This window comes from Gopherus evgoodei, chromosome 9 (genome assembly GCF_007399415.2).
Source record: "Gopherus evgoodei ecotype Sinaloan lineage chromosome 9, rGopEvg1_v1.p, whole genome shotgun sequence".
Classification (NCBI taxonomy): Eukaryota; Metazoa; Chordata; order Testudines; family Testudinidae; genus Gopherus; species Gopherus evgoodei.
The window spans coordinates 56,252,690-56,273,394 of NC_044330.1; the positions used below are offsets into that span (position 1 = coordinate 56,252,690).

The 20,705-nt window shown below is 43.8% G+C and overlaps 2 protein-coding genes across 13 annotated transcripts in view; one reads left to right on the forward strand and one right to left on the reverse strand.

Moving 5' to 3' along the window:
* Positions 1-25: 25 nt before the first annotated feature.
* On the reverse strand, positions 26-13,089 carry PIGX (phosphatidylinositol glycan anchor biosynthesis class X). 6 transcript variants are annotated; one of them, XM_030574414.1, is made up of 7 exons: positions 12,848-12,910; positions 11,371-11,473; positions 10,596-10,659; positions 9,907-10,048; positions 8,117-8,330; positions 6,362-6,462; positions 26-1,478 (listed from the first exon to the last, which is right to left on the reverse strand). In XM_030574414.1, the coding sequence occupies exons 2-7, from the start codon at positions 11,459-11,461 to the stop codon at positions 1,320-1,322; spliced, it is 771 nt and encodes a 256-aa protein (XP_030430274.1). In that variant the 5' UTR covers positions 11,462-11,473; positions 12,848-12,910; the 3' UTR covers positions 26-1,319. The 6 variants fall into 6 exon arrangements, with proteins under 6 accessions (XP_030430274.1, XP_030430276.1, XP_030430277.1 ...); XM_030574416.1 differs by lacking the exon at positions 12,848-12,910 and adding an exon at positions 12,708-12,817; XM_030574417.1 differs by lacking the exon at positions 12,848-12,910 and adding an exon at positions 12,547-12,695.
* Positions 13,022-20,705, forward strand: part of CEP19 (centrosomal protein 19) — a 14,995-nt gene continuing 7,311 nt past the window's right edge. For 4 of the 7 annotated variants that reach the window (XM_030574423.1, XM_030574421.1, XM_030574425.1 and 1 more), the window contains exon 1: positions 13,944-14,273. The gene's annotated coding sequence lies outside the window, so the exon portion shown is untranslated. Of the gene's footprint in view, positions 13,100-13,943; positions 14,274-14,484; positions 14,526-20,705 lie in introns of those variants that run through there. The other 3 variants (XM_030574419.1, XM_030574424.1, XM_030574422.1) reach the window with 3 other exon arrangements.

Here is a 20,705-nt window from a genome sequence, read left to right on the forward strand (position 1 = left end):
GGTCAAATCACTTTCCAACCTGTGGTAGAAGTCACAAGACAAGCTCTTTATTGAGTTTCAGAAGGAGATGAACGATGTCCAGGAATTCCAGAAGGTACAGCTGTGGAGGAAGAGGAAAGGCCAATTCTGCTGACAGAGGAAGGACTAGGCTGCGCAACTACAGGCCACACAAGAAGGGTATAGGAATAGAATTTAAAAGACAGGACTTTTGCTTTTTATTGCATCTGTAATTTCAAAACAGAATCACCTATATTTAATATCCTCTAGGTATATGGGAAATAAAAGTCTTCTGCACAAATCTGCCTTATGAGTTATCTTAAACTCATAATGCCCCCTACAGACAAACAACAGAAACACAAGACGCATTTGGATCAGCTCAATTTTTCCATTAATGAAGCAATTTCCTCTCTGTTTCCTTGTGTTTCTTAATAGCTCTGATTATCTCCAGTCTTCCAAGTATTCAATTCCAGCTTAGCATCATTTCATAGATTCCAAGGCCAGAAGGGACCACTGTGGTCATCTAGTCCGTCGTCCTGCATAACACATACTATACAGCTTCCTCAAAATAATTCCTGTTTGGATGAGGCTCTATTATTTCATAGGCTCTATTATTTTCTGAAAAATCAGAGTTATTAGTACAGCTTCTGATTTACTCAGTAAACACCTGAAAATTTCTTCCAAATTCTTAAGGCCTCTTTAAAGTCACATAAATCTGTCTGCATCCTGCAGGTCAATGTTAATAAAACTGGGATCATTGTGTCTTTCCAATGCTTGGAAATACTTTCCAGATAAATATACAAAACAAATTAAAATACAACAAAGCTGAATTATGTAACAGTTTAAAATTCAAACATTTAATGACCAGGGAACTTGTTTCTCTGATAATAATCAAGCTACCAAGTCAGTTTGTTTAAAATCTCGGAAGATGAATATGTAACGAGGCATTGTGGTCCAGCACATAGGGCACACTAGATCAGGAGACCCAGCTCTGCCACAGAATTGGTGCATGACCTTGGGAAGTCATCTCATCTCTCTGTCTCTTTGTTCTTCCTCCCATCCTTTGTCTGCTTTGTCTATTTAGAATGCACATTCTTCAGTGCAGGGATGGTCTCTTACTAGGTGTCTGTACAGTGCCTGGCACAAGAGGGTCATGATCTCAGATGGGTCCTCTAGGCATTATCATAATACAGGTGATAGATAATAAACTGCATTCCATTTATGGAACCCTAAATGGAACAGACTAAGTTTGCATTCAGTTAAATTTAATGCATGGTACTCATTTTTTCATACTGATGCCAGCTATAAAGTCTTGCTCAGTTTCATTCTGAGCAGTGCACCAAGGAGAAGTGTCCATATTTACATACAGCTGCAAGAACCAAACTGGAGCACAGGACTGTGGTAAGAAGAGTCACTGCACATACCAAGGTACCATGTTGTTTGAGCCCCACTGGAACCTTCAGTATCACTTCCTTATTTACCTATGAAGAGAGAGTTGGATGTTAAACCTGAGTAAAAACATACTCTTGAGCTATTATTCCATATTCAATAGCTTTTGTTTCTCTTTTAGATACAGTAATTAAGCAAGATTCACACCACAATCTATTTAATGTTAGTGAACAGCCCTCAACATCATTTAACCGCTCTAGTTGTTCAGGCGCTCGCTATTCATTTACAAGATTTATCCTTTCATGCAGTATTGGAATTCAGAAGTCAAAGCTGAGGGAGAGACATTTCCATTTAGTCTGCCTGCCCATCTTGAGAGCTGGCTTCTTCTTGAACTTCTGGGGCATTTATCTGGTACACAGTACCTGAGGCACTGTACTGTGCATTTATTTTCTTTACAGCTTTGCTCTTATATTAGCCTTGACATTAGGAACATTATGCCACTCCTGCACACTGGAGGAATAAGCTTATGGAATGAATGCTTGGATAAATAACTCTCACATAACAGTGACCTGCAAAGACAAAAAAAGGGCTTGCGTCTTTTTATGCTCCTTATCGTTCCTGAAGTCCTGAAAGATTTTTGTCAAGATCAATAAACAAGAAGTCCTCCAGCAAAAGCAGGTGACCAGACATAATATTCTGGATATTTCCATGGGCGGGGGGTGGGAAAGAAGCAAAAAGACACACACACATGTATTTTTTTTTAAAACTGACCAACAGCTTCCATGCCTTCTTTATATATAAACAAAAAAGGACATAAAAACCACCTTCTTTAAATACTTTGTAGGTCACCTTTAATGTTCTGTAGCCTCCAAAGATTTGCTAGAGGCAGGGTTGCTCAAATTACAGTGCGAGATCACTCTTATTTCAGATTCTCTGCACTACTGCAGCACTGTTGAGTTTCAAAGCCAAGTGCTGACTGTATCAAGGACTTGCATCAAGAACCAGCATAAATTAAATAAAAAAGCTTCATCGGAGACATAAGCCATAGGTTAAGCATTCAGACTGGCATGAAAGGCCTTTCCCCATATCATTCTTTACACTTTTCTCTGAAAATCATCCAACACAAAATGCATAAACCCAAGAACATTCACCTTCCTCTTTTTGTTCTTCAAATCAGAAGTAAAATCTTTATGCATAGGCTTGGAAGGATTAGATTTTTATTGTTAAATGTCAGTAAGCGGCTATTTCACTGTACACACACTGGATGAAAAAATATTTCCATCAGTGATAATAAAATTTTACAGACAAGCAAAGTAAGAAAAATGCTGCTTGAGAACTTATTAGAATAAGGATATTTACTTCGTATATTCTGACATGTGATGTTGACAATTTATATTTCAGTGGTTATAATTATTTAACTTTTTGAATCTCAACATCTACTATAATTAAATAATTATTGTCTGACCCTCAATTTCCCACAGCTGTGAAAATTTAAATGACTTTTTTGTTTCAGTTTTCATCAAAAAAAGTTAGCAGTTATTAGACAATGAACATAATAACATCAGTGCAAATGGGGTAAGATATGAGGCTCATATAGGAAAATAAGTTAAGAATAGACAAGTTAGATGTCTGGAAGTCGGCAAGGCCTGATAAAATACATTCTAGAATACTCAGGGAACTGGCTGAAGACACCTCTGAGCCATTAGCGATTATCTTTGAGAGCTCATGGAACACAGGAGAGATCCCAGAGGACTGGAGAAGGGCAAATATAGTACCTGTGTATGAAAAGGGCAATAAGGACAACCCAGGGAATTATAGACCAGTCAGTTCTCGTAGGGGGGTATGCAAGAAAAATCCTTAAATGGAAGTAGAGCATGAGTTGCGTTCCACCGTTTTTCCCACTCCCCATTGACCCCAGAACCAAATATGCTAGACATTGTTAGGAGTAGTTATGGGCAGATAAAATTAAAGAATAATCAAGTAACTATGTCTCATTTAAGCTGGGGGCTCATCAGTTGAAAACACAGAGGAGGAGAAAGACCTAGGTGCATTAGCTGACCACAGGGTGACTTAGTCACCTACGTGATGTGGCCATAAAAAAAGGCAAATGCAATCCTAGGACGTATCAGGCAAGATATTTCAAGTAGACACTGGGAAGCATTAATGCCATTGTCCAAGGTACTGGTCAGACCTCACTGGGAATATGATGTACTGTTCTGGTCACCCATGTTCAAGAAACATGGATTCAAACTCAAACAGGAGCAGAAATGATTGGGGAATGTACAGCCTATCTTACAAGAGGAGACTAAAAAAGCTTGGCTTATATAGCTCCGCAAAACAAAGGCTGACAGGGAATATGACTGCTCTCTATGAGAACAACAGGTGGGTAAACACCAGGGAGGGAGAAGAGCTATTTAAAGAAAAGGATAACATTGGCAAAAGAACAAATGGGGACAAACTGGTCAGGAACAAGTTTAGGCTGGAAATTAGAAGGTTTTTAACCATCAGAGGCATGAGGTTCTGGAACAGCCTCCCAATGTGGGGGGGGGGGGGAAGGAAGACAACCTAACTAGTTTTTAAATGGAGCTTGACACCATAATAGAGACTAAATTTAAATGCCAAAATTGCCACTATGGCTAAACACAAGGTAAAAGCAGCAGTGAGAGGCAAAGAGGCATCCTTTAAAAAGTGGAAGTTAAATTCTAGTGAGAAAAACAGAAAGAAGCATTGACTCTGGCAAGTAAAGTGTAAAAATATAATTAGGAAGACCAAAAAAGAATTTGAAGAACAGCTAGCCAAAGACTCAAAAAGTAATAGCAAAAAAATTTTGCCAAAAAAGTACATCAGAAGCAGGAAGCCTGCTAAATAACCAGTGAGGCTAATGGACGATCAAGATGCTAAAGGAGCGCTCAAGGACGATAAGGCTGTTGAGGAGAAACTAAATGAATTCTTTGCATTGGTCTTCATGGGTGAGGAAGTGAGAGAGATTCCCAAACTTGAGCCATTCTTTTTAGGTGACAAATTTGAGGAACTGTCCCAGATTGAGGAGACATTAAAGGTGGTTTTGGAACAAACTGATAAATTAAACATTAATAAGTCCCCAGGACCAGATGGTATTCACCCAAGAGTTCTGAAGGAACTCAAATGTGAAATTGCAGAACTATTAACTGTGGTTTCAAGTATCAGAGGGGTAGCCGTGTTAATCTGGATTTGTAAAAGCAGCAAAGAGTCCTGTGGCACCTTATAGACTAACAGATGTATTGGAGCATGAGCTTTCATGGGTGAATACCCACTTCGTCGGATGCATGACGGAAGATGCATGACGAAGGATGCAAACTGTGGTTTGTAATCTATCATTTAAAGCAGCTTCTGTACCAAATGACCGGAGGATAGCTAATGTGACGCCAACTTTTAAAAAGGGCTCCAGAGGTGATCTCGGCAATTACAGACCAGTAAGCCTGACTTCAATATCAGGCAAACTGGTTGAAACTATAGTAAAGAACATAACTATCAGACACATAGATGAACATAATTTGTTGGGAAAGAGTCAACATGTTTTTTGTAAAGGGAAATCATGCCTCACCAATCTACTAGAATTCTTTGAGAGGTTTGGCAAGCATGTGGACAAGGGGGATCCAGTGTATTTAGATTTTCAAAAAGCAAGATCCCTCACCAAAGGCTCTTGGGCAAAGTGGGCTGTCATGGGATAGGAGGGAAGGTTCTCTCATGGATTGGTAACTGGTTAAAAGATCGGAAACAAAGGGTAGGAATAATAGTCAGTTTTCAGAATGGAGGGAGGTAAACAGTGGTGCCCCCCAGGGGTCTATACTGGGACCAGTCCTATTCAACATTTTCATAAATGATCTCAAAAACGGGGTAAAAAGTGCAGTGGCAAAATTTGCAGATGATGCAAAACTACTCAAGATAGTTGGATCCAGGGCAGACTGTGAGGAGCTGCAGAGGGATCTCACGGAACTGGGTGACTGGGCGGCAAGGTGGCAGATGAAATTCAGTGTTGATAAATGCAGAATAATAGACATTGGAAAGCATGAGCCAAACTATACATATAAAATGATGGGATCTAAATTAGCTGTTAACACTCAAGAAAGAGATCTTGGAGTCCTTGTGGATAGTTCTCTGAAAACATCCACTCAATGTGCAAGGGCAGTCAAGGAAGGGAGAGGGATAGACAATAGGACAGAAAGTGTCATATTGCCTCTATATAGATCCATGGTATGCCTACATCTTGAATACTGCGTGCAGATGTGGTCGCCCCATCTCAGAAACGATATATTGGAAAAGGTTCAGAAAAGGGCAACAAATATGATTAGGGGAATAAAACAGCTTCCATATGAGGACAGATTAATGAGACTGGGACTTCTCAGCTTGGAAAAGAGATGACTAAGGAAGGATATGATAGGGTCTACAAAATCATAACTGGTGTGGAGAAAGTAAATAAGGAAGTGTTATTTACTCCTTCTCATAATACATGAACTAGGATTCACCCAATGAAATTAATAAGCAACAGGTTTAAAACAAAGAAAAAGAAGTATTTGCTCACACAACGAAGTCAACCTGTGGAAATCCTTGCCACAGGATGTTGTGAAGGCCAAGACTACAACATGATTCAAAAAAGAACTAGATAAATTCATGGAGAATAGGTCCATCAATAGCTATTTGCCAGGATGGACAGGGATGGTGTCTCTAGCCACTGTTCGCCAGAAGCTGGGCATGGGAGACAGGGGATGGATCACTCGATGATTACCTGTTCTGTTCATTCTCTCTGGGGCACCTGGCATTGGCCACTGTCAGAAGACAGGATATTTGGCTCATTGGACCTTTTGTCTAACCCTTATGGCTGTTCTTATGTTCTTACAAGTTTATGAATGGGATTGAATGACAGGGCTGTCTGCGATAGCAAGGGACTAGATTAAATGATCTAGGAGGCCCCTTCCAGTCTGAAATACGAACTTACATGTTTGTACTTCACATTGTTCCAATGACAGGTATGCCTGTTTCTCACTGAACATGGAGCTTCCACTTCAGAATACTTCCAACATTCAACTGATGGGAAACCTAGGAAAAGCAGAAATATGTTACATCAAGAATCAGACCAGGATTTCAAAATCCTTTCAAAGGGGACATCTGTCTATCATGCAGCTTAGCAGTTTCTACTCACTAAAAGCTAAGGAGTGAAATAACATCAACACTGGCAGAACTTTGCTGGGAAACCTGCACATTCAAACTAGCCCCACCAGTCCCTTTCATAAATCCTTAAACAACAAATTTTTGGATATATAAGAAAGTCTACACCAATGGTGAAATCCTAGCCCCACTGAATAGCAAATAGGGGTGAAATACAATTCAAATGGCACGAGGATTTCACTGTTGGTCTTTGGGCTGTCTCCAGTTTCCAGCCTTGCTGCTCTGGCTCCTGCCTCCACCATACCCCATAATAAACTATTTTAACATTTTTCCTTATGGACTCCTGTTGTATCTCTGCAATGCTATTTTTTAAATTTAGTCTATTACTAAGAAATGTGGATCCCTACCATTAAAGTTTACTATAGGTGGCAGGGAGACAGGGGAAGGCAAAAATCCCATTATCAAAGTATATAGAACCCCCCTATAGTCCCAAAGATGTAAGAGTGAAAATAATCCATCAAATAATGCCTGAGTAAAAAGACATAAATGTGAGAAATGTATTCACATATCTGGTTTGGCGGTGAGCTAGGGAGAGTCTGTCTCTTGAAAAGAAACACTTTTGTAGTAGGAGTGGGGACTTGATTGTTTATAAGATTTTAAATTATAGAGATACTGGATTTTTCTTTTTTTTTTTTTTAAATAAAGTCTCAAGCTCCTACTATTCCGTCACTCAGAAAGTCAAGAGTCCCTACAAAGATTTTCCTATTTAAACTTTGTGAGGGCTGGAAAGCACCAGAATACTTTTAATTGATACAATTCAGCTTTCCTTCATATAGACTAAGGCCACGTCCAGACTACCCGCCGTATCGGCGGGTTAAAATCGATTGCTCGGGGATCGATATATCGCGTCTAATCTAGACGCGATATATCGATCCCCGAGCGCGCTTATATCAATTCCGGAATTCCATCAACCCCAACGGAGTTCCGGAATCGACACGGACAGCCGCGAACATCGATCCTGTGCGGTGTGGACGGGTGAGTAATCCGATCTTAGATATTCGACTTCAGCTACGTTATACACGTAGCTGAAGTTGCGTATCTAAGATCGATTCCCCCCCCCAGTGTGGACCAGCCCTAAGCCACGAACTGCATCAATTGCAAGTTAGAATGCTGTGGAAACAAGTGAGCCATGCAAACCTTCATCAGTCCAGATTCTAAGGAGCAGGCCAACTGTCAACACTCCCATCTTAAATACCCATATTAGGGGATACAATCCCCCTTCCCTGGGGTGGGGTGGGGGTTACCTAGAGGATAACTGGGATTTCCAAGAAGTTTATAACAATTAAACCTAAATTAGCTCTTTGTCAGGATAAAGTAGCATTGATCCAAATAGATGTAAAAAAAAAGAATTATTTGCCCTTCTTTTGCAGTCACTATTTTCCCCATTTTTAAATAACTATCCACATATCTCTCTCCACCAATGATTTTCCCCAAAGTCTGGATTTCACACTCTGTATGGTAATAGTTATTTCTCTAATCCCTCCCTCTTTCATAAAACAAAGTAGGAGTTATGTGTATTTCTCACTTTTATGGCAATGAATCAATATTTCTGGACTCTTCAGAACAGTAAGTGCTTCCCCATCATCCTCTGTTGGCCGGTGATACCGGCAGTGCACAGGCAACATGGCTTTAAAACAGCTAGCACACTGAGGGTCAGGTTTCGTGTAAACAACAATGGCAAGGTCTGTGGCTAAGTATTCAGGAGATTCCACATCAACAGTATCTGGAATCATCAGAGCCTGTGGAAAACAAAGACACAGTCAATAGTCTCCCTCTGCCTGTAGAGGGAGAAGGGCCTGGCTGCAGGGAGCTAGTACTAGGGGGTTGCAAGGTGCAGCCCAGGGGTAGGCCAAGGCAGCAGGTCCAAACCCTCCTAGCTTGAGGTCTTCAAACCACAATTTGAAGACTTCAATAACTCGGACATAGGTTAGGGGTTTGTTATAGAAGTGGATGGGTAGGGTTCTGTGGCCTGCTTTGTGCAGGAGGTCAGACTAGATGATCATATTGGTCCCTTCTGACCCTAAAGTCTATGATTCTAATACAGATGACTGAATGTCAGGAAAAACACACTGATAAATGTCAGGAAAAACACACTGATATTGTTATACAGGGAATACAGGATTAAAATGACTAAAATAGTCAGCCTGTCAAGGTAACCTATTACAATGTCATGAGGGAGACAACAGTTTAATTCCCAGACTAGAGACCTTTTCCTCAGGATGATTAAAATAAATGAGCCATGTTCATTCTGTGTCTGTTCTAATCATATAGTGTCCATCACTGTTATGCTACTGACTTCAGTGGTGTTACAGTAGTTACATGAGGACTACATTTGGGCCAATATTTTAAATTTGTATTACAGTACTGCCTAAAGGCTTCAACAGAGTTTGGAGTCCCATTGTGTTCAGCACCATATCTACACATAGTAAGAGACAGGTCTTACAACCTAAATAGACAAGATAGACAAAGGATGGATAAAGAGATCATCATCTCCACTTTACAGAGGAAGAACTGAGGCATATAGATTAAGGGACTTGTCTGAGGTCACACAGATTGTTTGTGGCAGAGTCAGGAACCCGAAACAAGTCTCAGTATAGCACCTTAAACACAACACCTTCCTCACAAAATGACTTTCATTCCCAAGGATCCCAAAGTGCTCTAACAACTACTTCTCATGCATTTGCTGAAATTTCTTGTTTCCCAGCAGGTCTTGCATGAAGAACCTGGAGTATTTTGATGAAATGCTTTAGTAGAGCCCCATAAACTTTTTCTAAACTAAATGGATAAATTTAGCTTCCAGGTCTCTTTTCTACAGTTCCCCAGGTCACTGGTATCAGCATAAACCATAATACCACCATCCTCCCCTGCACTCTGTACAAGTCTATATTGCTCATGAGAGCCAATATATTCATACCCAATATACTGAAAAACACACTACCTGTATAACTAGTAAGAGAATCCTATAAAAGTACCCTACATGTCTTCCAACTGTACTATAACCACTTCTTCTGGGGGAGTTCCTCAGAGCCTCAGGATCGTCTTCCCAAACAACTCCTGGACAGTTACTTCAATCTAATGCAAGTTGTTTTCCCTTCATTCTAGTTGCCATCCATGACTGTGCCCCTACATAGTAGAAAGCTCTGTCATGAGAGGGAAGGGTCACATCAGAATGGCAGGTGAAAGTTCATCTTCACACTAATGTTTCAAATTATAGGCACTGGATATTTACTCACAAATATTCAAATCATTATATGTTTGTTTTTTCTTGTTTGAAACACTCCCAAACAAATCAACATGACCACTTGGACATCGTACCTCAGTTAGGTTGTGCTGTTGCAATGATGCCAACTCATAGGGATCCACATATAGTCCTGTTGGTAGGTGTTCTTTAATTGCCACAGTACAGCTTCCTATGGCTTCATCCCCTGCACCAAGTTCTACCTTTGTTAGTAAGTCTCTTAAAAATAAAAGAAAATGTTAGCACAAATTTCAAATAACTGTACAAAAATTTAAACAGTTCATCTCAAATATTAGATGTGGCTCTCTAATATTTGTAGTATGTTCGTTCTGAGAATATAGACAACAACATTTATCTATCTAGAATCTGACCTTTTCCTTTTAGGAAACACAATATTTTATCGTATTTCCATATCCGTGATAACCAACATGTCTCTTTTTTGTTAATTTCCCACTTATGCACCAGTATTACTGAAAGTACTCAGAAATACATTTTCGTGTTGGCTTCACGTTCTTGCCGTGATATAACTGATTGGTGGCCACTAAATATTTAAGCACTCATCCTGCCAATACCAACATATATGCTTACCTTTACTCATGAGTAATCCCACTGAATACAGTGCAGTGCATTTGTTCAATTATGCATGAGTTCAAAGGAGCTACTCACATGCATACAGTTTAGTACATGCATGTTTGCAGAACAGGGGCCCTGAGTGGCACACTAGTAACTGATGCATTCCTCAAGTACATGGCGGTCATCAACTCACCTGTGAAATCCCTCTTTCAGAAGCTGTTGAGTCACAGTGATATCAGGACAAGTGGCCTGTGCAGCTGAAAACACCACAAAATAAACTTATAATAAATAAAATAAACTTAATAAATTTATTATGACTGATGTTGTTTCATAAAACCCACAAAACTTTTCAGCGAGAAGGGTGGGAAATGTTCAGAACACCAGAAGAAAATGAATATTTACAAACAGAAAATTATTGCTTCTTTTTCAGATGATTTAGCATTTTGGAGGCTTTATTCCAATGTAAAATTAAAAAACTGCAAATACACAGTAGGTTTGTTTTGTGATACCTTCAAAAGCTATAATCTTAGAAATTTTATCTTTTCTTTCAGTACTGTACAATACATAAACAGCATTCTATGATTAGGTAGTAAAACCACAAGCATCTATGTATATCAAACTATAGATCAAATTCACTGCTAATACAAGCAGGAGTAACTCCAACAACTGTAATGAAGTTGCACCTGTTTACACCAACAATTATTTTGGTCCCACGTGTGTTCATACGTCACTGAAATAAAATGTTTGATTAGCACAGTATTACTTGAAACTAATCTCAGCAATTTATGGATATTCTGCAATGAAAAGTTTAATAACCGCTCCCACACTTATTTCACATCCCTTCTCATTTCATAGTATGTGAGGAACTCACACATTATCTCTTAGCAGTTTCAATTATCAGTTGCTTAGAAAGTTTATTTGGCAGCTTGCTAAGTGAAAGCTTAAATATTTTAATTTGTTTAACTTACACAAATTTCCTGCTGTGCAAACAAGCAAGGATACTCTAAAGATGAGAATACTTCTCCAATGAAACACTCTCTCCATCCACTGCCACTGCATTTCCAAATCCAGCTGCAAAATATCACAGCTGCTATGAATACGGGATATTTCATCAACAGATTTTCAATTAAAATCAGATCTTCAAAAACCCTGTGTCTGTATCATAATTATGCACACCACATGTGACACTTCCCATGTCACAAAGCCTGTCAGTGTCCTTGTCTTTATCTGTCCATGTGGGCTGGAATCAATGTCTGTGTTGGTATCTGTGTTAGCATCAAGACTTGTGTGTGGGCACATCTACACTGCAGCTGGGAGGCATTTGGGGCTCAGGTAGATGTATGCATGCTAGCTCTGATTGCTACTCTAAAAATAGCAATGTGGTCATGGTGGTGGCTCGGGCTACCCATCTAAGTATGTATTTAGTATTTCAGACCGTACTCGCATGGCTAGCAAAAGCCATCGCCCATTACACCATGCACACTAGTATTTCTACTGTACTAGCTCAATCAGAACTAGCACACCCTTCCAGCTGCAGTGTAGATGTGTCTCTGTCAAGTGCACTGATACACAGGCTATGATCTGGGGATAATAGTGGAGACAGAAAACATGTGTACACCACAAACACAAAAAATGGTGTGCTCTTAACACGGTTAGCTAACCTGGATTAGTTGATTTGATTAAAATTGCAGCAAAGACATGTCAACTCAGCTTTTAACATGGGTTAATAGCTTGAGTTCAGCCCTGACCTCTGCGACAGGCTCTGATCTGAGCTACTAACCCAAGGCCCAGTGTCTTCAGTGGTACATTTTCCAGAGCTACCTTAGAACCTACCTATTTTTGCAGTGTACACATATTTGGGGGGAGGGGGGGGTACACGCATGCCTCAGGGTCACTGTCGGGATCACATACAAATAAGGACTGGTAGGACCCCCGTATGTGTCTCGGGGTCCCCATCTTTCCCAGGCATGGGTGCCAGAAGGACTGCCCATGTGTGGGGACCAAGTAACCTTAAAGGGTCCGGGAACACTCGATTTGGCCCAGTCACCAGGTCTGTGGAGATAAGTTTGGGGACCTGGTACCTCATGTTGGCTGAGGCCCCACTCCCTCCCAACTCACTTTGTGTACACAGACATCACAGACACCTTGGGGGCTTCTGAATTTGTCCCTCCGTCCCCGTCAGCGCTGCGGCCGCCCCTCCGCCATGCCAACCCAGGGGAAGGGGAAGGGGCAGGGGCAGGGGACTGGGCCCCACACCGAGCTCAGGCTCTGAGACGTGACGGGGGAGCAGGGCTCGCACACACACGGGCAAGGCGCCGCCACTCTCCGCACGAGTCTGCGCTCCGGTCCCGCACGCAGCCGGACCGCCACACGGCTGCAGGCGCTGGGTCCGGTCCGGGCCATAGTGCAAGGGGCGGGAGGGAGCAGCTCCCACACCACACTCACCGCCGCGCCCGCCTCCGCCTCGCACTGTCCCCCGCGCCGCGCCAGGCCCCCGCTGAAGCGACTGCCGCGCCTGCCTGATTTCGAAGGAACAGGCTCTGAGCCCCAGCGCGAGACGCGGTTTCATTTTCTGTGGTTCAGGCAACCTGTTGGGCAGCCCCACTAGGGCCCTACAGCCGGTCCTGTTGCGGGTGGGGGTTGTCATGGCACCCAAGAGGCCAGGGATGCTTATTGGCCGCCGACGCCTACGCCGAGGTTAGAGTATGCGGGTTGTGGGTCAGGGCCCTGCATCCCCGGGGCCGTCTGTAGCCAGGCCGCTGTCCCAGTCTGTCTAGAGGGAGCGGTAGTGGGGGCAGTGCCGGGGACTGCCCAGGCGCTGCTACTCCCCCGCCCCCTGGGGCTCTAGCTACCTCCCCCCCACCGCCCTGGGGCTGTAGCTACCTCCCCTCCCTCTGCCTGACCGACCCCCTGCCCTGGGGCTCTAGCTACCCCCCCCCCACCGCCCTGGGGCTGTAGCTACCTCCCCTCCCTCTGCCTGACTGACCCCCTGCGCTGGGGCTCTAGCTACCTTCCCCCCCCCGCCCTGGGGCTGTAGCTACCTCTCCTCCCTCTGCCTGACCGACCCCCTGCGCTGGGGCTCTAGCTACTTCCCCCCCGCCCTGGGGCTGTAGCTACCTCCCCTCCCTCTGCCTGACCGACCCCCTGTGCTGGGGCTCTAGCTACCTCCCCCGCACCGCCCTGGGGCTGTAGCTACCTCCCCTCCCTCTGCCTGACCGACCCCCTGCGCTGGGGCTCTAGCTACCTTCCCCCCCCCCGCCCTGGGGCTGTAGCTACCTCCCCTCCCTCTGCCTGACTGACCCCCTGCGCTGGGGCTCTAGCTACCCCCCCCCCCACCGCCCTGGGGCTGTAGCTACCTCCCCTCCCTCTGCCTGACTGACCCCCTGCCCTGGGACTCTAGCTACCTTCCCCCCCACCGCCCTGGGGCTGTAGCTACCTCCCCTCCCTCTGCCTGACCGACCCCCTCCCAGGGGCTCTAGCTACCTCCCCCCTCCCAGCCCTCTGGGGCTCTTGCTACCTCCCCCCTCCCAGCCCTCTGGGGCTATAGCTACCTCCCCTCCCCCTGCCTCACCCCTGGGGCTCTAGCTATCTCCCCTCCCTCTGCCTGCCTGTCCCCGGTGCCCTTGGGGCTATAATTACCCCCACACCCTGCCTACCTCTTGGGTATTGGGACTAAGGGTGCTGGGGAGGGGTAAGGCAGCACCAACTGGTTTTAAGTGGTTTCCTTCATTTACAACAGTGGTTCTCAAACTCTGGTCTATGGATAGTTCCCTCTGAGGGGCATGCCTGGGTGGCCACACACCTAATTAGTGGAGCAGCAAGCTTGACTATACTAAATAGGTGCCTGTACCCTGGAGGAGACACATGTAAGGTGAGGTGGTGGCTTGGGGGGGGAATAGGGTATAGGTGGGAGGAGGCAGTGGGGTGAAAAGAGGGGTGGGGGGGAATTTGGGACGTGCAGGGCTGTGTTGGCTAAAGAAAGAGGTGATTTTCCCCAGCACCAGGGCTGCAGCTGCCTGGGAGAGACAGCCCTCCTTTCCAGCCTCAGCTCTGTGGTGAGGGAGAGACCCCCTCTTTCCCAGCCCCAGCAGGGAGGAGAAAACCCATCCATTGCATTAGAAAGGTAAGACTACTGTTATTAAAATGAGTTGTGTGCTTTTATTTGTAGAACAAAAAAGTTGTATTTTTTAATATAGCACTTTTATCCGAAGTGCTTTTCAATAGTTAGCTAACAGTGCAAACAACATTTGGAAATATCATTAAGTGGTCTGCTGAGACCCTCAGCAATTTTCAAGTGGTCTGAAAAAAAAAGTTTGAGAACCACTGATTTATAGGGATTACAGTTTTGCTTAATGGCTTTCAGCGCCCTCACTATAAAAAATTGTTCCAGCCCCTATGGCCTGCCCTCCACCTCACTGGGGTTATAGTTACCCCCACTCCCTGCTTTCCCCCTGCAACTCTACCTGCCCTGGCATGCCCCCATCTCACTGGGGTCCATTGTTACCCCCACACACGCTGCACCCTAGGGTTGCCAACTCTAACTGAAGCTATTCCAGGAGATTCTCCTCCTCTCCCAACGTGACATGTCATTTTCTTAAAATATCCTATTAAAATCTCCCAGATTGCTTTCAGTAGTCACCAGGAGTTCAATGCCAATTCTGGGAGACTCCAGGCCAATCCTGGAGGGTTGACATCCCTACTGCACCCCCACACAAGCACTTGCTGCACACAGGTTCCCCTCAGGAGGATCAGTCCTGAAAACAATTAAAGATCTCCAATTTTAACAATGACCCCGAGGACAGCAACTCCCATCCTCTGGGTGGGTGGTGCTGTGCAACTCCACAGGGATACTCCAAGCTGGGCAATGCCATGCAACTCTTATTCAGAAAAGTAAGAGGGGCTGAAGGAGCAGACCCCTCTCCTGTTCCTGGCTCCCATACAGCTCTTCCTCCTTGGCTTTTGCAGAGAGTTCCTCTCCTATTTCAGGTTACTTTAACTGCCAAACCAGGAGCTGGCAATGGGGTACTAATGCTGCTTCCCACACTTGGCTACTGCTCTAGAGCAGAGGTGGGCAAACTACTGCCCGTGGCCAGCCTGGCCTGGCAAGCTAGCCCCCAGCCCCTCCCCTGCTGTTTCCCCTCCCCCGCAACCTCAGCTCACTGTGCAATGCTCTGGGCTGTGGAGCTGCAAGCTCCTGGGGCAGCACAGCTGCAGAGCCCAGCCTGACCCAGTGCTCTGTGCTGTGCATGGCTGGCTCCTGCTGGGTGATGTGGCTGCCTGTCCTGCTGCTCTGGGCAGCACAGCTGTAGCGCTGCCAGCCACTGGTGCTCCAGGGAGCAGGGGGATGGTGGTGTATGGATAGAGGGTAAGGGAGTTTGGGATTGGTGGGGGGTGTGGATATAGGGGGCAGGGAACAGGGTTGAATGGGGGTAGTCAGGAAGGAGGGATCAGTCTGTATACCTGCACCACCACCCTCTTATCTGGCCACTTACACCGGGTGCATACCACTATGGTGGTCTTAAAGGCATAGTGCATTACAAGAGCACTTGATTGCCTACTCACATCTCTCAGGCTTTTTATTTGCTTATGAAAAACTGGTTAAAAAGGTAGAATTTCACATTTTTTTATTCTGTGTAATTCAGCTAACTTCACATTTCATGTAATAACTATGAAAATAATGCAAGGTTTAGCTATAGTTTTATATTGATGCCATCAACTTATAAATATTTACATCTAGAAATCTTTTTACCTATTTTATAGTTACAATTACAAGAAAACCTAAAATGATTATAATTGAAAGAAAATAGAGAAAAAAGATTTGTCTATTTTTCAGCTGGTTTCTTTTTTAGAATCCAGTTGAGTGATCAGTTTCATTGTCTTTCTATTTAGTCTCTGATTCTGCAGAAGAATGTTCACGGGTATATCTGATTGTAGGATTAGGACTATAATTAGGGAGCAATCTTGCAAACACTTATATATGTGCTTAACCGTAAGCATGTGATTAGTCCCATTTATTCAGTTGGAACTACTCAATGGTTAAAATTAAGCATATGCCTAAGTGTTTGCAGGATTATATCCTTAGTCAATGTCCCCTGCTGCTGTTGTAGGTCTTTCATAAAGCAACAAGTTAGAAAAAAATTGAAATTGGAAAATGTTTGTAAAACCACAAAATGGCAGGAGGACTTAGAGACAGGTAGTAACTGAGACTACATTTGTTAAATTATACTTGATTTCAGGTTTACAGTTCCCCTTTTAAGAATGGACAGAGCTTCTCTTTTAGCTCCAGTGGCAGAGGACTCTGTTTTTGAAATGGTAGGATCTGAGTCTTATCTCTGCTCTTACCTTGAAGATCAGAATGACCATGGATTTGTTAAAATGTATTTCTCTGCCCTCTTAAAGACAGCCATACCTTCTGTTGATGATTTCAGGTCTCCAAAAGCTTGTGATAGTCATTTATACTTTGAAAAAGAATTTCAGTTCACTTATAAGCAACAGACTGTGAAATAAGGAAAGAAGTTTGTCCAAAGAAATGTGCTGACTTTAATTTTTCTGTCCAGCACAAAATAATTATTAAAAAATATGGCAAGTAATTCCTGTGGCAAATTTTGAAAATATTGCAGTAAGTTGGAAATCTTCCCATGTGGTTTTTGTTAGATGGCTTATTCCTTCAACCTCTCACTTCCCTGGTCCTTCTCGCATGAACAGAGAGCAGCAGTACCCAAAGTCTGAAGGTGCAAACAATTAAATGTTTACTGGGGTGAACTTTCAGCCATAGGTGCCAAGTTTCCCCGGTGCCGGTGGATGCTCGCCCCGCCTCTGCCCTGCTGTTTTGTGGCGCAAGTGCAGGGAACTTGCGGTAAAAGTGAGCATGCGGCACACTTAGGGGAGGAGGTGGAGGTGAGCTGGGACAGGGTGGGGAGCTGCCCCCACCAATTTTTCCCAGCCCCGAAGCACCCATGGAGTTGGCGCCTATGCTTTCAGCAAGCAATGATTTCAATTTCCTTCCTCAGTGTTTACCTTCCCAGCTCTGATGCCACAGAACCTTGCCTGTGCCCATTCCCTGTTCCCATTACCCCCCCTTAGCAAAACGATTCAAATCCTCCCTTCTCCCCACTTCCTGATTGACTGCAGACTATATATAGTAAAACTTGAGTTGTGCTTAGTTATACCTTAACCAATCATTTTGTAACCTATTGTAACATGATTATCTAACCAATTATATCCCACCACTTTAATTGGTTTACACTCAACAAAATTAACTATACAGCAGACAGAAACAACCACAGAACCAGAGACCATACAGATAAACAATAGGAAAGTGGGGATTACAGTAATAGAACAACAAAGATGAGGATTTCATGCCCCAGCTATTGATAACTCATAGACTCTAGGACTGGAAGGGACCTCGAGAGGTCATCGAGTCCAGTCCCCTGCCCTCATGGCAGGACCAAATATTGTCTAGACCATTCCTAATAGACATTTATCTAACCTACTCTTAAATATCTCCAGAGATGGAGATTCCACAACTTCCCTAGGCAATCTATTCCAGTGTTTAACTACCCTGACAGTTAGGAATTTTTTCCTAATGTCCAACCTAAATCTCCCTTGCTGCAGTTTAAGCCCATTGCTTCTTGTTCTATCATTGGAGGCTAAGGTGAACAAGTTTTCTTCCTCCTCCTGATGACACCCTTTCAGATACCTGAAAACTGCTATCATGTCCCCTCTCAGTCTTCTCTTTTCCAAACTAAACAAACCCAATTCCTTCAGCCTTCCTTCATAGGTCATGTTCTCAAGACCTTTAATCATTCTTGTTGCTCTTCTCTGGACCCTCTCCAATTTCTCCACATCTTTCTTGAAATGCGGTGCCCAGAACTGGACACAATACTCCAGCTGAGGCCTGACCAGCGCAGAGTAAAGCGGAAGAATGACTTCTCGTGTCTTGTTTACAACACACCTGTTAATGCATCCCAGAATCACGTTTGCTTTTTTTGCAACAGTATCACACTGTTGACTCATATTAAGCTTGTGGTCTACTATGACCCCTAGATCTCTTTCTGCCATACTCTTTCCTAGAGTGAGTGAGTTCTTGCCAAACAGGATGCTATCAAACTAAGATTTCTTTAAATCGTCTAGGCTTTTCCCTTTCTCTGGAGGTGATAGATTGAATCACCTTTTTAACAACCCCAAATTGCCTTATTTCAATGTAACTGGTGAGGACGTGACCGTAGGCTTCCCAGTTTATGGCTGTCCCTGCTGTTTAGCCAAAGGCCTTAGCCTAAGAACAAGGCCTTAGACTATCATACTCTTTTGGTATTTTTGAATCCACCTTGATTTTATTACATTTCTTGTGTTGACTTTCTGTAATCTATAGAGATGGCTAGGGAAGGAGGTAGGCTAGGGGACTGGCATCTTTTCACATTTTTAAAACTAAGGGCTGGCCTACACTACTGCGGTAAATCGATCTAATTCAGTGGTTCTCAAACTGTGGTCCACGAGCTCCATTCAGGTGGTCCGCAGATAGTTCCCTCTAAGGTGCGTGCCTGGGCGGCCGCACACGAAAGAGTGAAGGGCCACCCATCAAATTAGTGGAGCTGCATAGGTGTGGCTCCACTAATTAGGTGCCTGGACCCTGGAGAAGATGCACATGTAAGGTGAGGTGGTGGCCTTGGAGGTAGGGATGAGGAGGTAGTGGGATGAAAAGAGGGGATAGAGGGAATTTGGGGTGTGCAGAGTTGTATCAGCCAGAGGTGACTTTCCCCAGCTCCAGGGCTGTGGCTGCCAGGGAGAGATGGCCCTCCTTCCCAGCCCCAGATCGGCGGCTGCCACAGCGAGGAGAGAGGGCACATCCATCACATTAGAAAGGCAAGACTAGTGATATTAAAATATGAGTTGTGTGCTTTTATTTATAGAACAAAAAAGGTTTAATTATTATTACAGTATACTCTTTCATAAGCTGAATATTTTGGGTAAAAAAGTGATGCATCAAAGAGCAGGGGTTGGCTTATAAACTGGTCTACACCAAAATTTGATGATTAAAAACCCTATGGAATCATTGAATTGAATATCTAATACACTGTCGTTTTGTTTACCTGGAGCGTCGGCAGACCTAGAGCCCCTCAGCTCTCTTTAGCTGCGGTTCGCTGTTCCCAGCCAATGGGAGCTGTGGGAAGTGGTGCCACTTCCCGCAGCTCCCATTGGTGGGAACAGCAAACCACAGACAGTGGGAGCTGAGGGGCTCTGTGCCTGCAGATGCTCCAAGTAAACAAAACATCCTGACCTGCCAGCGGCTTACTCTGGTGGGCTGGGAGACGAAGTTTTCCACCCCCTGAAATATAGGGTCAGCTTGTGAAAGGGTAATACAGTTTTTTTTTCTATTTTTATAGAGTATAAACAAATGGGCTAATGAATGAGTATATTCGGTAATTTTTTTTTTAATGTAGCGCTTTTATCCAAATTGCTTTACATTAAAAGAACAGGAGTACTTGTGGCACCTTAGAGACTAACATTTATTTCAGCATAAGCTTTCATGGGCTACAGCTCACTTCTTCAGATGCATAGAATGGAACACACAGATAGGAGATATTTATACATACAGAGAACATGAAAAGGTGGAAGTATGCATACCAACAGGAAGAGTCTAATAATTGAGATGAGCTATCATCAGCAGGAGGAAAAAAAGTTTTTGAAGTGAAAATTAAGATGACCCGTAGAAGGTGTGAGGAGAACTTAACATGGGGAAATAGATTCCCCTAACACCTCTACTCTACTTGCGCTACATTGATGACATCTTCATCTGGACCCATGGAAAAGAAGCCCTCGAGGAATTCCACTGTGATTTTAATAATTTCCATCCCACCATCAACCTCAGCCTAGACCAATCCACACAAGCTGTCCATTCCTAGACACTTCTGTGCTAATAAGCAATGGTCACAACCACCATCTTATACCGGAAACCCACTGACCACTATACTTACCTGCATGCCTCCAGTTTCCATCCAGGACACACCACACGATCCATTGTCTACAGCCAAGCTCTAAGATACAACTGTATTTGCTCCAATCCCTCAGACAGAGATAAACACCTACAAGATCTCTATCAAGCATTCTTAAAACTACAGTACCCACCTGCTGAAGTAAAAAAACGGATTGACAGAACCAGAAGAATACCCAGAAGCCACCTACTACAGGACAGGCCCAACAAAGAAAATAACAGAACGCCAATAGCCATCACCTACAGCCCCAACTAAAACCTCTCCAGCGCATCATCAAAGATCTGCAACCTATCCTTAAAGATGATCCCTCA

Bases quoted from the DNA above. Each gene is read 5' to 3' on its own strand.
- PIGX (XM_030574413.1), bottom strand. From the start codon at position 13,049: ATGACAACCCCCACCCGCAACAGGACCGGCTGTAGGGCCCTAGTGGGG. The intron at 10,049-10,595 runs GTGAGTTGATGA...TTTATTTTTAAG, and splicing joins CTGAAAGAGGGATTTCACAG to AGACTTACTAACAAAGGTAG. The intron at 6,463-8,116 runs GTGAGAAATACA...TGCTTTTCCTAG, and splicing joins ATTGATTCATTGCCATAAAA to GTTTCCCATCAGTTGAATGT.